Source organism: Pistacia vera, unplaced genomic scaffold (genome assembly GCF_008641045.1).
Source record: "Pistacia vera cultivar Batoury unplaced genomic scaffold, PisVer_v2 Contig140, whole genome shotgun sequence".
Classification (NCBI taxonomy): domain Eukaryota; kingdom Viridiplantae; phylum Streptophyta; class Magnoliopsida; order Sapindales; family Anacardiaceae; genus Pistacia; species Pistacia vera.
The window spans coordinates 343,912-360,371 of record NW_022195467.1 but is presented as its reverse complement, the minus strand read 5'-3'; the positions used below and the strand labels follow the sequence as shown (position 1 = coordinate 360,371).

General features: G+C 35.2%; 2 protein-coding genes across 4 annotated transcripts; both read right to left on the bottom strand.

Moving 5' to 3' along the window:
* Positions 1-202: 202 nt before the first annotated feature.
* Positions 203-9,888, bottom strand: LOC116123172 (AP-4 complex subunit mu). The gene is made up of 24 exons (XM_031408979.1): positions 9,732-9,888; positions 9,470-9,564; positions 9,170-9,373; positions 8,968-9,084; positions 8,745-8,873; positions 7,699-7,825; positions 7,365-7,468; positions 7,150-7,254; positions 6,882-6,976; positions 6,034-6,121; positions 5,829-5,889; positions 5,606-5,668; positions 5,440-5,534; positions 5,137-5,340; positions 4,935-5,051; positions 4,712-4,840; positions 3,666-3,792; positions 3,332-3,435; positions 3,117-3,221; positions 2,849-2,943; positions 2,009-2,096; positions 1,804-1,864; positions 1,570-1,643; positions 203-471 (listed from the first exon to the last, which is right to left on the bottom strand). Exons 1-24 carry the CDS (start codon positions 9,787-9,789, stop codon positions 373-375), a joined length of 2,544 nt encoding a protein of 847 aa, XP_031264839.1. The 5' UTR covers positions 9,790-9,888; the 3' UTR covers positions 203-372.
* A 695-nt stretch (positions 9,889-10,583) lies between these two features.
* LOC116123227 (beta carbonic anhydrase 5, chloroplastic-like) lies at positions 10,584-16,381 on the bottom strand. 3 transcript variants are annotated; one of them, XM_031409026.1, is made up of 10 exons: positions 15,951-16,381; positions 15,726-15,868; positions 15,589-15,641; positions 14,581-14,751; positions 14,435-14,483; positions 14,213-14,326; positions 14,049-14,102; positions 13,674-13,753; positions 13,464-13,569; positions 10,584-10,904 (listed from the first exon to the last, which is right to left on the bottom strand). In XM_031409026.1, the coding sequence occupies exons 1-10, from the start codon at positions 15,967-15,969 to the stop codon at positions 10,701-10,703; spliced, it is 993 nt and encodes a 330-aa protein (XP_031264886.1). In that variant the 5' UTR covers positions 15,970-16,381; the 3' UTR covers positions 10,584-10,700. The 3 variants fall into 3 exon arrangements, with proteins under 3 accessions (XP_031264886.1, XP_031264888.1, XP_031264889.1); XM_031409028.1 differs by having other exon boundaries at positions 15,726-15,832; XM_031409029.1 differs by lacking the exon at positions 10,584-10,904 and adding an exon at positions 10,923-11,186.
* Between the last annotated feature and the right edge of the window lie 79 nt (positions 16,382-16,460).

Sequence of the window (16,460 nt, the reverse complement as noted above, 5' to 3'; positions counted from 1 at the left end):
GAAAATGGGCCACCCTAAAATGTTATGTCAAACAGTAGTTTAACTACTTTATCGATATCTTCTCCACAACACCACCGCTTAGCAGCACATTACCTATTGGCCCGACACTTGGACACAGGTCTAAAAAACTTTTTTATTTTTATTTTGATTAGATCTTTACTTCAACAAATAAGATAATATATTTTAATTAATAAATGATGTCAGTCGGAAAATAAATCTATACTAGTCAATATAACAACCAATACAAGAATTAGTTCCATTTAGCCAAGAGTACATTTCTAAGGTAAATATTTAAACCATACCAAGTAGTCAAGAAAAACTGGCAGCACATAAACAAGATACAAAATGATTGGAAGGGTGGAAATTCTACTGTCATATACGAGCAACATAAGAATTAGCCTGCGTCACATATCTCACCCATCGATATGGATTGTATGTACTGGATTTCTTTGCTATCTGCAAGTATTTCACCTGCATCAAATGATCATATAAAACTGGTTATCCTCAAACCCGCTAAGAGAAGATCAAGATGGTTTTGACTTCAACGCAGAGTAATGTTAACTCCTGTTATGTTGTCAACTGCCATTTAGTTGGTGACAGATAACAGCATAAAGCCCTCTTCCCTCGTAAAGAGAAGAAGATTCTTGTGGACTTGCTACAAGACTTGAACTTTCAAGTGTATATAGATGCTTGTACAGGGTGATAATAAAAACATCATAGTTAATAAAGCCATTAAAAAATTGGCCATTTCTGGTCTAAATGCTCCTGTGAACTAATATTCTCAGAACTAATGACCTCCTACTATCTAGTGTTTGAACACTATAAGCATCAAGGTTCAAAGCTTGACTGAATTGGGCAATTTCTGCCAAGAAGTCAATAAATCCATCACGACGCCAAAATGAATTTCTCAGAAAACAGAAACTACAGTGGAAAATCATAATTGGAAAGGATTCAAAAGAAATTGTTGTTTCCTATCATAATCTGAACTAACATGAGGTTGAACATTACAGATCAAGGCGATGCTTAGGGATGAGAAGCCAGTCGAGCAGTTCATGAGCTACTCGAGCTCGGCTCGCGAAAAGCTCGAACTCGACTCAAAGTCAATCAAGTCGAGCTCGAGCTCGAGTGGCTCGTTTAAGAGGTCGAGCCGGATTCGATCAGGGCGAAGCTCAGCTCAATAGGCTCGCAAGCCTCGTTGCGCTCGGAGGGCCAAATTGCAAGTTTTGTAACTTTTTTTTATTTTCAAGTTTTTAAAATGACAAACAGCCCCCTTCTCACAATAAACTCGAAGCTCAAGCTCGAATGAGCTCGAGTACCCACCCATACTCGCAAGCTCGAGCTCGAGCCCAAGTATTCAAGCTTGAACTCGAACTCGACACTGTACATCATGAACCGAGCTTGAGTGTCCAAATACTCGGCTCGGCTCAGCTCAGCTTGTATACACACCTAGCAATGCTCTAGTCTGATAAACTCCTTTCATATTTAACACAGATTGAAGTTAACAAATTTGAGTTTGTTACCAAAGAGCAGAGTTGCACAGACAACTAGAAAGTTAACATGATGTCTTACCTGAAGCCTTGAAGCATTGTACATTGGGATTGTGAAAGTCATGCTGACGGGTCCAGATTCTTTTGTGATATTTCCTGTATTGAACAAAAAATATAGTAAGAGAAGTAAGTCCTCAAGGGTAAAAAGAGTAACACCTAAAACATGCAAGTGTAGAACTCATCACCCCCAAAAAAAAAAAATAAGAAAAAATTCAAAATTCCAGTAAGAGAGTTTCTAAAAATCAATAGGTAATACCATGTGATTCCTGTGAAAATGTCAACTTTGCACGTAGCATGTGTTCAGATCCACCAACAATCTGTTAAGCATTGTGCCCATAAGTAACTTATATAGTTTAATAATGCATTAATAATTGCAATGAAACGGTGCAACCCCTCAACAATGGACTTATTAAAATTATTGAAAAGCAAATGTGATGCAAGAATTCATAACAAATTATTGCCTTCTTTAAACCCCATTCAAGTCGCTTATTAGCTTCCTTGAAATCTGTTCTCTGCCCAACTGCTCCAGGTTCTAATCCAAAACTCACTCTGTGGAAATTTTGATTCAAAACAGTCAACATGTATACAATTAAACATAAACAAACACAAAACATAATTCATGCAGAAGTGGTGTAATCTATCTGTGTTAACTCATCAAATCGTAGATAATTCTCAGCCATTTCTCATATACAAAAAGATGAGCAACTTTCTCTAAACCTTTTTTTAATATGATAACACATATCAGCTTTCTAGTATTTCATCCATTCAAGCAGAACCAGTGTGTCTATCTATTTAACTGCAGCAGACTATAGCAGAACCTAATGACACTTTGGAGTCTTACCAAATACTCTTACAATTAAGCTTCCATCTGAAAGCAGCAGCCAAAGGCATCAAAGACAAAGAAACAAGACTCTGCTGCCCCGTCTGGATGAAATTCATGGCGGTTTTTCTGTTTATATTAGTAGTTGGATATTTCTACTAGTAAATGATCTAAACTAAGAGACCCTCGCAAAGTATCTTGAGACACTATCTACTGTCAGCATCCAGTAATTTGTATTAGAGTGAGGGACTGATAAAAATATCAGAATCCATATTTAAAACCAGACAGGCATAAGCTGGCAACACAAAGTGGTCAATCAAGAATAATTGCCAATGAGGCTGTTTAGGAAACATATTAGAGACCATAGAAAACAAATTAAATACTTCAGATAAATATAAATCTAATCAATAATTCCAGGATATGCAACAAATCTCATCAGTTTACTTCATCAAATAAGATGTAATGCATGGAATAATAATACCTGGTAGTATATTTTGGAAGAGGCATTTCTACAACAACTGTATTTGCCGTAATGTTGGAAGGGAATTCTGCACTTATTTTAATAATCACTTCAGCCTATACAATCACAAGCATACAGAATGGAGGCACAGGTTAGAAGCTAAATAATAGGAGTGCTGATCAGAACTATAACTTACATTTGTCCAGTAATTTCCAATGATAAAGGCTCATTTATATTAGCATCACCACCCCTTATTTCTGAAAATTCTGAAATGATAGACAATAATCACCTTAAGGGCTCCTGCTTCTTCAATCAACGTGTTAATACGAAAAGGAGGCTTGAACTCCTGGGTCATACGATAGTTCATGACTGGAAATTCACCATCTGGCGGAACCTGACAAAGACAAGCAGGATGAAGCACTAATTTATACAACAGGATATAAACAAATAGTGTCCTTAAATTATAAACAATTTTCAAGATCACAGCATCTTAGTTTCACTCACCAGAGACAGAGTTCTGTCCAGATCAAAACTATCAAGGCGTACAGATTCATGAAAATTACAGTCATCAAGTACCACAGCTCCTGGCCCAGATGAACTCCTATAATCTGTCAAGCAAGCAGTGCCTGGTCAGTTTGGGAAAGGCTTGAAGAGAGAGCATATGGAATTAAATTACTCAGAGCATTTGAAATATATGTATTAAAAAAACTACAAAGGCACCATACACAAAGAAATAAATCTTTCTACAAACTTTAAAAGCATAACTTCAGCAATTTTAAAGTGTCATGTTAGGGAAAAAGTAACCATAAATGCACCAAGAAGGCGTAAAAGCCTGTACCATATATCGATCTCCCATCTTTTCCTATGCTCAGGTCATCATTAAGAGCTAATCGTATTTCCGGGTTTCCAGTAAGATAGCTCTTCATTTGGATGGTGCCATCAATCTCAGAAGTCAGTATATATCCCTGTATAAACATCATTGGATTCATTCAGGTAAGTATTAGTCACAAAGAACAAAGAAAAAATGTAATCATTTAATATAAAGTGATATATACTGAAGCTAATAAAACATATGAACAGAAAATCTTTTGTAGTAAAATATATAAAATTTTAAACGCAATGTGGATACACATTATGGTAGACATCAAGCATGACAGTATTTACATCTTTTGAAATTCAGATATTATGGATATTATAGGGAGTGAAAAAAAATAACATGGTGACAGACGTCACATGTCAGAAAAATATTGTGGCATCATAGGTACATCCCACAAATGTCCTATGAAGCTCATTAACTATAATTAACAGATGAACCAGCAGTGAAATTAAAGAATAATAAGCTAGTCAACATTGCAAGGAAACCAAAATTCAATAGCCATAGAATTGACCAATGACCTCAAATAAAGCAAATGAGCAAAGACATCAAATGACATCAAACCAGACTACAGCCACGTAGGATTCACAAAGCCAACAACAGACAAGTATATGTGCATCGTGATTCGTGCAATTCTAATTAGAATAAATAGTAATCATAAAGGGCCTTTCTTCATCTCTGCAGTAATATATTTTCATGTGAGTAAGGACAACTGAAAGCAAACGGGTTTCAGTTCTTTCCTGTTTTATAGTGATGATCAGTACAGAGGGCATAGCAGGAAGGCATAAAGGTTTCCAGAATGAAAAATCAATATAAAAATAATATGCTTTAGGATCAAGAATAGCAGACTATTATGTTTTTTTTTTTCTGCTCCTATACTCTTTAGGAATGTTGAAAATATTTTAGATTAAACTTTTGTAAATAATTGAGTTGATTTGCCTAAGTTACACCACATATGGAGTAATAACACTAACATAAAAAATAATTACAAAATTGAGCACAATACTCACACTTGAACTAAATGTCACGCTGATTTTTTCAATTATATCCACAAAAATTTCTTCTCTCTTCCTACCACCAGGCTCATTTGCCACAACAGATTTAGTGACAGCTGTTCCTGGCATTCTTTTGGTACCTTGCTGCATTAAAATCCAAATTCTCACAATTAAACAAACAGGATATGTGCAAGTTAACCACGTACTCGAAAAAGTGATTAAATAAATGATATTGTACCATAAAAATCGAAGCAGGCCCAAGAGGTTGTAGGCGTGAAGCATCAATCACAATTGGTTCATTAAACACATAGGATTTCAACAATTCAGTAGAAGTTGTCTGCACATAACCAAAATCCTGGTAGAAAGAGACCGCAGTCAGTCAAGACGCTATAACAATTGATTGATAATCAAACAACAATTTAGCTATCAGGAAAACTTACAATGACTTCGTCAAGCAACTCATATACAAGCACAAAGTTCTTCCGCAGTGAATCTTCATTGAGAACCCCAAGATAATCTTTGATTACACGAGCAATCCTTTGCAGAAGCTCCAACACAAGAGATGGTGAAACATTAACTCTTGTTGTTGCCACAAACAACAATCCAACAACTTTCACATGAAAGTAGTTCACACCGTCCACATTCTATCAATCAAAAACAAAAATCAATTAAAAATAATTAACCACATTGATCCCAAATCAATACACACTGATAATTTTTTTTTTTACTAAAATAATACCTACAAAGACAGGTGGCGCCTCCTCTTGTCCATCTTCTTTCCAGAACTTCACTTTACGAAAAAATATCTCCGCACTTCCTTTCTGCACTTCACCTCGATCTGCAATAACAATTAAAATTGGTAATCAATCAGCTGTTTAGAGCTTGTTTATGTAATAATTGATGCGAAACCCCCATTGTACATTGGGATTGTGAAAGTCATGCTGACGGGTCCAGATTCTTTTGTGATATTTCCTGTATTGAACAAAAAATATAGTAAGAGAAGTAAGTCCTCAAGGGTAAAAAGAGTAACACCTAAAACATGCAAGTGTAGAACTCATCACCCTTAAAAAAAAAAAATAATAAAAAATTCAAAATTCCAGTAAGAGAGTTTCTAAAAATCAATAGGTAATACCATGTGATTCCTGTGAAAATGTCAACTTTGCACGTAGCATGTGTTCAGATCCACCAACAATCTGTTAAGCATTGTGCCCACAAGTAACTTATATATTTGAATAATGCATTAATAATTGCAATGAAACGGTGCAACCCCTCAACAATGGACTTATTAAAATTATTGAAAAGCAAATGTGATGCAAGAATTCATAAGAAATTATTGCCTTCTTTAAACCCCATTCAAGTCGCTTATTAGCTTCCTTGAAATCTGTTCTCTGCCCAACTGCTCCAGGTTCTAATCCAAAACTCACTCTGTGGAAATTTTGATTCAAAACAGTCAACATGTATACAATTAAACATAAACAAACACAAAACATAATTCATGCAGAAGTGGTGTAATCTATCTGTGTTAACTCATCAAATCGTAGATAATTCTCAGCCATTTCTCATATACAAAAAGATGAGCAACTTTCTCTAAACCTTTTTTTAATATGATAACACATATCAGCTTTCTAGTATTTCATCCATTCAAGCAGAACCAGTGTGTCTATCTATTTAACTGCAGCAGACTATAGCAGAACCTAATGACACTTTGCAGTCTTACCAAATACTCTTACAATTAAGCTTCCATCTGAAAGCAGCAGCCAAAGGCATCAAAGACAAAGAAACAAGACTCTGCTGCCCCTTCCGGATGAAATTCATGGCGGTTTTTCTGTTTATATTAGTAGTTGGATATTTCTACTAGTAAATGATCTAAACTAAGAGACCCTCGCAAAGTATCTTGAGACAATATGTCACTATGTACTGTCAGCATCCAGTAATTTGTATTAGAGTGAGGGACTGATAAAAATATCAGAATCCATACTTAAAACCAGACAGGCATAAGCTGGCAACACAAAGTGGTCAATCAAGAATAATTGCCAATGAGGCTGTTTAGGAAACATATTAGAGACCATAGAAAACAAATTAAATACTTCAGATAAATATAAATCTAATCAATAATTCCAGGATACGCAACAAATCTCATCAGTTTACTTCATCAAATAAGATGTAATGCATGGAATAACAATACCTGGTAGTATATTTTGGAAGAGGCATTTCTACAACAACTGTGTTTGCCGTAATGTTGGAAGGGAATTCTGCACTTATTTTAATAATCACTTCAGCCTATACAATCACAAGCATACAGAATGGAGGCACAGGTTAGAAGCTAAATAATAGGAGTGCTGATCAGAACTATAACTTACATTTGTCCAGTAATTTCCAATGATAAAGGCTCATTTATATTAGCATCACCACCCCTTATTTCTGAAAATTCTGAAATGATAGACAATAATCACCTTAAGGGCTCCTGCTTCTTCAATCAACGTGTTAATACGAAAAGGAGGCTTGAACTCCTGGGTCATACGATAGTTCATGACTGGAAATTCACCATCTGGCGGAACCTGACAAAGACAAGCAGGATGAAGCACTAATTTATACAGCAGGATATAAACAAATAGTGTCCTTAAATTATAAACAATTTTCAAGATCACAGCATCTTAGTTTCACTCACCAGAGACAGAGTTCTGTCCAGATCAAAACTATCAAGGCGTACAGATTCATGAAAATTACAGTCATCAAGTACCACAGCTCCTGGCCCAGATGAACTCCTATAATCTGTCAAGCAAACAGTGCCTGGTCAGTTTGGGAAAGGCTTGAAGAGAGAGCATATGGAATTAAATTACTCAGAGCATTTGAAATATATGTATTAAAAAAACTACAAAGGCACCATACACAAAGAAATAAATCTTTCTACAAACTTTAAAAGCATAACTTCAGCAATTTTAAAGTGTCATGTTAGGGAAAAAGTAACCATAAATGCACCAAGAAGGCGTAAAAGCCTGTACCATATATCGATCTCCCATCTTTTCCTATGCTCAGGTCATCATTAAGAGCTAATCGTATTTCCGGGTTTCCAGTAAGATAGCTCTTCATTTGGATGGTGCCATCAATCTCAGAAGTCAGTATATATCCCTGTATAAACATCATTGGATTCATTCAGGGAAGTATTAGTCACAAAGAACAAAGAAAAAATGTAATCATTTAATATAAAGTGATATATACTGAAGCTAATAAAACATATGAACAGAAAATCTTTTGTCGTAAAATATATAAAATTTTAAACGCAATGTGGATACACATTATGGTAAACATCAAGCATGACAGTTTTTACATCTTTTGAAATTCAGATATTATGGATATTATATGGAGTGAAAAAAAATAACATGGTGACAGACGTCACATGTCAGAAAAATATTGTGGCATCATAGGTACATCCCACAAATATCCTATGAAGCTCATTAACTATAATTAACAGATGAACCAGCAGTGAAATTAGAGAATAATAAGCTAGTCAACATTGCAAGGAAACCAAAATTCAATAGCCATAGAATTGACCAATGACCTCAAATAAAGCAAATGAGCAAAGACATCAAATGACATCAAACCAGACTACAGCCACGTAGGATTCACAAAGCCAACAACAGACAAGTATATGTGCATCGTGATTCGTGCAATTCTAATTAGAATAAATAGTAATCATAAAGGGCCTTTCTTCATCTCTGCAGTAATATATTTTCATGTGAGTAAGGACAACTGAAAGCAAACGGGTTTCAGTTCTTTCCTGTTTTATAGTGATGATCAGTACAGAGGGCATAGCAGGAAGGCATAAAGGTTTCCAGAATGAAAAATCAATATAAAAATAATATGCTTTAGGATCAAGAATAGCAGACTATTATGTTTTTTTTTTTCTGCTCCTATACTCTTTAGGAATGTTGAAAATATTTTAGATTAAACTTTTGTAAATAATTGAGTTGATTTGCCTAAGTTACACCACATATGGAGTAATAACACTAACATAAAAAATAATTACAAAATTGAGCACAATACTCACACTTGAACTAAATGTCACGCTGATTTTTTCAATTATATCCACAAAAATTTCTTCTCTCTTCCTACCACCAGGCTCATTTGCCACAACAGATTTAGTGACAGCTGTTCCTGGCATTCTTTTGGTACCTTGCTGCATTAAAATCCAAATTCTCACAATTAAACAAACAGGATATGTGCAAGTTAACCACGTACTCGAAAAAGTGATTAAATAAATGATATTGTACCATAAAAATCGAAGCAGGCCCAAGAGGTTGTAGGCGTGAAGCATCAATCACAATTGGTTCATTAAACACATAGGATTTCAACAATTCAGTAGAAGTTGTCTGCACATAACCAAAATCCTGGTAGAAAGAGACCGCAGTCAGTCAAGACGCTATAACAATTGATTGATAATCAAACAACAATTTAGCTATCAGGAAAACTTACAATGACTTCGTCAAGCAACTCATATACAAGCACAAAGTTCTTCCGCAGTGAATCTTCATTGAGAACCCCAAGATAATCTTTGATTACACGAGCAATCCTTTGCAGAAGCTCCAACACAAGAGATGGTGAAACATTAACTCTTGTTGTTGCCACAAACAACAATCCAACAACTTTCACATGAAAGTAGTTCACACCGTCCACATTCTATCAATCAAAAACAAAAATCAATTAAAAATAATTAACCACATTGATCCCAAATCAATACACACTGATCATTTTTTTAACTAAAATAATACCTACAAAGACAGGTGGCGCCTCCTCTTGTCCATCTTCTTTCCAGAACTTCACTTTACGAAAAAATATCTCCGCACTTCCTTTCTGCACTTCACCTCGATCTGCAATAACAATTAAAATTGGTAATCAATCAGCTGTTTAGAGCTTGTTTATTTAATAATTGATGCGAAATCGTGATAATTTAGTTCAGATCAACGAGCTACAGATGTCGTGAAAATTACGACGTAAATTGGAGACTAGGGAAGAAAAGTAGTGAGATGGAACTCACAGTCACGGAAGACGATGTTATCGCCTCGTTGAGACAGTACGAAGAACTGCGAGATCATTTTTGCTTTGCGAAATTGAACTAAGATCTGATCCCCTTTCTTCACCTGACGTTTCTATTTGGTTGTTCGTATTGTTGTTGTTGGTTAATTTTTTATTTATTTAAATGAGTATGTACAATTTTTGTTAAATGTTTCACCCCTTCAAGTTAGGATAAACTTCAAGTCATACCCCTGTCTTTTGATTGGTCAAGCTTAGCTAACATGATATGCAGGCATAGCATAACACTGTTGTAACTTGCAACTAACTATTTTATAGAGCTATAACAATCCATAGCAAGCTTGGTTTTTTTTTTTTTTTTTTTTTTTTTAACTGAAGGTGTCCAAGCTAGCTTACGCGTACCTTAACTAATCCTCCGAAGCTCTACAACCATCAACCTGATAGAAACTCTAATGACTATCCCTATTAGTGCCTAGAGAAACTCAAACTCAGGAGCTCATGGAACCTCTCTTTGCTCTTTTACCATTAGGTCATCTAGTAGTGGTATTCAGAGCAAGTTGTTGAAACTTAAGAAATAGTTTCTCTTATTTATTTACTGAATATTTAATAATTTGGTTTGTTTGTTAATACTAGGCTATATTCTATTTCATTATTTGATCCATGTATGTATATATAATAGTCAAGTTCATTTAGAAACTGATATCTATTAAGTAAAAGACTGCAAACAATTGGCTAAAATGTGTACGTAGTCATGCAGGCAGGCGTTTAAAGTATATTTGCTCAGTATTGCGGTGACTAAAATTGAAAGCTTCTGCTACAGACCCCTTAAAAAGAGGTGATAAACACTGGAAACCTCTTGGATTAAATAATTATAGTGTATTAATTATATTAATTTACAGTCAGAGATGGTTGCATTTTGTACTTAGTAATTGGTTGCAGAACAATCTTTGTGAATGACAAAGAATGAAACAGTTCAGCACCAAAATGATCGGTCTTTGATGGTGTATCTACCACCTTCTTCATCAATGCTGCTTTCCCTGTAATCAAGTGTCCACTTCTCAAATGTACAATTGAAAAGATCATAGTATCCTCCATGAAGAGATAATAACTCTTTCTTCACTCTGTCTTCTATCCATGGATATGTAAGCAAGTTAAGTAGCGAACGATTGATTGATTCCTGTCACAATTGATAGAAGTTTACTTCAGCTTCCGGGTCAAGATTTACCCACCTTACCTCATTTATTTTCCTACTGATCATAATTTGGCAAAGTTTCTGTTTACATTTATTTCACCATGAAATCTTCTGTTTTAAATTAAATTTCAAACTTTCACATTTTTGAACCCTTCAGAACATCATGGTAATTTTTTCGAACAATTGAATCGTGTATGGTTCATTCCAGTAAAAATTTCAAATGATAGTGCGGGAAGATGTATTTTGGGTACTCTAGAGCATGCATACCTTCTCACAGTACCTGCATTGTTGTTCAAAGCTAAGATGAGCTGCATCAGCTTTTGTTCTCAATTTGGCAACTTTCGCATTAACAACCCATTTTTCAGTTAAGTTACTGAAAACCAGAAATGCAATGAGAAAGTGGAGCAAAAATTACCATTAGGATTTAAGGGAAAAAAAAAAATATCGGTACCCACAAAGATAGATAAGATTCACAACCTTGAGTCATCCTCTTGCATGGTCATGAGCGCTTGAATTCCTCCACAGTCGCTGTGGCCAATGACTAATATTTCCTCAACCTAGCATTAACGATTTTGCATAGTCCACAAAATAAATAAATAAATAAAAATAACACAAGATGCTTCATGTATGTCTGAATTTATAGAAATAAGAAATATGACCCATATTGTACCCAACTGAAGGAAAGCATATAATACAATGCTTCACTGCTTTGCTTGAAACATGGGAATTACAACACGGCATTTAATCTGGCATTCTTTATTTAGATGTCATAACACATAATCTATGGCCTCAATGAAAACAAAAATTTTGTCTGTTGGAAACAGAAGTTCCAATGTTTTCTGCATAACTTACCTCAAGCGTATTTACAGCAAACTGGAGGGCGGCATTAGTTTCTGAAGGTCCAATCTGTGAAAATTATGAAACTTCTGTTATATATGGTTGATGGAATATGCATATTTTTTAACATCTTAACAGTTTGACAACATCGAAGTTTGAATAGCAGGCAGCAGCCATACCTGAATTGGGGGAATAAGATTAGCAACATTTCTAATCATAAAGGTTTCTCCAGGTTGAAATCCAAGGATGTTAGAGGGGCATATCCTAGAGTCTGCACACGCAATCACCATAAACTATTCTCGAACATGTCAATTTAAACAGAACCTCAAAATTACAGTAAAGTAGTGCTCAAACAAGCAGCCAAACTAAAATGAGAGACAAGTTTGTCTATCAATGACAACCTTTGGTGATTGAGCTTGTGCAAGAGTTCGAAAATGCTCCAACTCTTTCCTGTCAAAAGCATAAAGTTATTAATACCATATAGGAGATAAGGAAGTTAATTTCAAAGAGAATATAAACCCACTGAGTCGTGGCGTTGCCTACTCACAAATATTTGTGCTTCTTAAAGCTTAGAAACCTCTGTTCCATCTCTTCAAAAAAGTCTCGCCCAGCAAAAGTTTTGGCCAGGTTTTGCTCTTCATAGCTCGTACCTTCTTGAATGCGTGCTTGGACAGAGGTCACAGAGCTAGAAGCCTCTAGTTTCAAAAATGGGTTTCTCCTAGAAATGGAAGAGCCCATTTTAGACCCACTAAGCATATAACCCATAATATAATCCAAAGAAGAAAGCACACTTCATCATCTTTTGAGCCAGAAGAAAAATTATAGTTGCAGACTCTCATGTTGTGTGAACTATTTATATAAAGACATGAAAGTAACAACAATCTGAAGAAACATTTTGTGTTGAACTGGAAGGCTTTCCATAAGTTAGTAAACAAAGATGTAAAAAAATATTGTTTTGTTTTCAAGAAATTATGAATTATATAACAACCCATTGTGTTTCAGTCCTTTTAAGATAATCTATGGACAAGGCCGAACATTAAAAAGATTCTTCCAAAGCGTTCACTCTGCTTCTAATCTAAGATTTAAACTAAGTGTCAACTGCTAAAAGAAAGATTGGCAACTAATGGAAGTCAACAATATCTCAAATGGCAAGATCCCAGATCTTCCCATTTGCGGATGCCATCATAAAATCTGACTTGGACCACTGAGCCAACCTAACATCAATTATCTACTTAAAGCCCATACCAGAATGCAGTCAGCATTCAGCACTGTCCAACTGGTTCTGTTTTGGAAACTTTCAGAAGAAGCAGAAGCTTCAGAGAGTCTTAGCTACCTAATCTTTAGCCGGTTCTGATCCATGGCAAACAATTATTTGATACGAAATATGTGTCCTTACATTTAGTTTATGCTACAAATCTTTGAGTTTTGACTCTTTTAACTCAATTCTAAGAAATCATGAGTCATTATATTTTATTAAATGGCATAAGCAAAAGAGCTAAAAAAAAAAACAAAAACGGTACGGTGCTGATCGATCATAATGGGAAGAATAAATCTGTGAACTTACTTCAACGAAGGTATTAATCCCAGTTGGTTATCATAAACTTTTGCAAATCTCGTCTGAGAAATCAACATGAAAGAAAAAAATGAGATATGTTGGTACAAATTTACAACGAAACATGGTAAAAAGACTGAGNAGAGCATGCATACCTTCTCACAGTACCTGCATTGTTGTTCAAAGCTAAGATGAGCTGCATCGGCTTTTGTTCTCAATTTGGCAACTTTCGCATTAACAACCCATTTTTCAGTTAAGTTACTGAAAACCAGAAATGCAATGAGAAAGTGGAGCAAAAATTACCATTAGGATTTAAGGGAAAAAAAAAAATATCGGTACCCACAAAGATAGATAAGATTCACAACCTTGAGTCATCCTCTTTCATGGTCATGAGGGCTTGAATTCCTCCACAGTCGCTGTGGCCAATGACTAATATTTCCTCAACCTAGAATTAACGATTTTGCATAGTCCACAAAATAAATAAATAAATAAAAATAACACAAGATGCTTCATGTATGTCTGAATTTATAGAAATAAGAAATATGACCCATATTGTACCCAACTGAAGGAAAGCATATAATACAATGCTTCACTGCTTTGCTTGAAACATGGGAATTACAACACGGCATTTAATCTGGCATTCTTTATTTAGATGTCATAACACATAATCTATGGCCTCAATGAAAACAAAAATTTTGTCTGTTGGAAACAGAAGTTCCAATGTTTTCTGCATAACTTACCTCAAGCGTATTTACAGCAAACTGGAGGGCGGCATTAGTTTCTGAAGGTCCAATCTGTGAAAATTATGAAACTTCTGTTATATATGGTTGATGGAATATGCATATTTTTTAACATCTTAACAGTTTGACAACATCGAAGTTTGAATAGCAGGCAGCAGCCATACCTGAATTGGGGGAATAAGATTAGCAACATTTCTAATCATAAAGGTTTCTCCAGGTTGAAATCCAAGGATGTTAGAGGGGCATATCCTAGAGTCTGCACACGCAATCACCATAAACTATTCTCGAACATGTCAATTTAAACAGAACCTCAAAATTACAGTAAAGTAGTGCTCAAACAAGCAGCCAAACTAAAATGAGAGACAAGTTTGTCTATCAATGACAACCTTTGGTGATTGAGCTTGTGCAAGAGTTCGAAAATGCTCCAACTCTTTCCTGTCAAAAGCATAAAGTTATTAATACCATATAGGAGATAAGGAAGTTAATTTCAAAGAGAATATAAACCCACTGAGTCGTGGCGTTGCCTACTCACAAATATTTGTGCTTCTTAAAGCTTAGAAACCTCTGTTCCATCTCTTCAAAAAAGTCTCGCCCAGCAAAAGTTTTGGCCAGGTTTTGCTCTTCATAGCTCGTACCTTCTTGAATGCGTGCTTGGACAGAGGTCACAGAGCTAGAAGCCTCTAGTTTCAAAAATGGGTTTCTCCTAGAAATGGAAGAGCCCATTTTAGACCCACTAAGCATATAACCCATAATATAATCCAAAGAAGAAAGCACACTTCATCATCTTTTGAGCCAGAAGAAAAATTATAGTTGCAGACTCTCATGTTGTGTGAACTATTTATATAAAGACATGAAAGTAACAACAATCTGAAGAAACATTTTGTGTTGAACTGGAAGGCTTTCCATAAGTTAGTAAACAAAGATGTAAAAAAATATTGTTTTGTTTTCAAGAAATTATGAATTATATAACAACCCATTGTGTTTCAGTCCTTTTAAGATAATCTATGGACAAGGCCGAACATTAAAAAGATTCTTCCAAAGCGTTCACTCTGCTTCTAATCTAAGATTTAAACTAAGTGTCAACTGCTAAAAGAAAGATTGGCAACTAATGGAAGTCAACAATATCTCAAATGGCAAGATCCCAGATCTTCCCATTTGCGGATGCCATCATAAAATCTGACTTGGACCACTGAGCCAACCTAACATCAATTATCTACTTAAAGCCCATACCAGAATGCAGTCAGCATTCAGCACTGTCCAACTGGTTCTGTTTTGGAAACTTTCAGAAGAAGCAGAAGCTTCAGAGAGTCTTAGCTACCTAATCTTTAGCCGGTTCTGATCCATGGCAAACAATTATTTGATACGAAATATGTGTCCTTACATTTAGTTTATGCTACAAATCTTTGAGTTTTGACTCTTTTAACTCAATTCTAAGAAATCATGAGGCATTATATTTTATTAAATGGCATAAGCAAAAGAGCTAAAAAAAAATGTACGGTGCTGATCGATCATAATGGGAAGAATAAATCTGTGAACTTACTTCAACGAAGGTATTAATCCCGGTTGGTTATCATAAACTTTTGCAAATCCCGTCTGAGAAATCAACATGAAAGAAAAAATGAGATATGTTGGTACAAATTTACAACGAAACATGGTAAAAAGACTGAGATGACTCACTGTGTTTAAACCAGAACATGTTCTGGGAAAACCAGTGAAGGAGTTGGTAAGAACAGAGAAGCGTGAGCACTGAAAAGAGTCACCATAGACGGTGGAAGTTCTTAGAGCTGCCATAGATGAAATAACAAAACGAGCTTTATAACCTGAATTGAAATGAACAAAAATCAAAAAGTTGAGATCATTTGCTTTGAACTTGAAAAGTCTAATTGATTATATAATACTTACGGATTGACCACCACACCATTTCTCTTCCCGCCTTTGATTCTGGAAACGTCTTCGAATTAAGTTAAAACTATTGTGAGAATACCGAATATTTTCGTATGTAGGTTACTTAAGGAAATATAATTAACAATTGCGAGACACGAATCCTTATCCAATAGGCCAACACCAATGTTTATCCCATCTTTGTGGGATGTGAATGAACGTTACAGTATTTTCCTTCTTTTCTCGGGTGGCCCACAGGAAAACCCGATAGCTGCTAACGATATTCTTTCCATTCTCATTTCAGTACGTGACAAACTTGATTTAAAGAAGTGGAGTGGCATTGTTTTCATATGGGCCACATTCCAAATTTTTGCAAAGAACTGGAACTGGATCATCGATCTCACAATCTATTTTTTATACTAACAAAAGTCTTAAAAATGTATAACTTTCTATACCATACATTGTAAAACATTACACCAACAAATTTTTATCAAAAATAAGTAAAGATTTAGTCATATGTAATCCATTTTG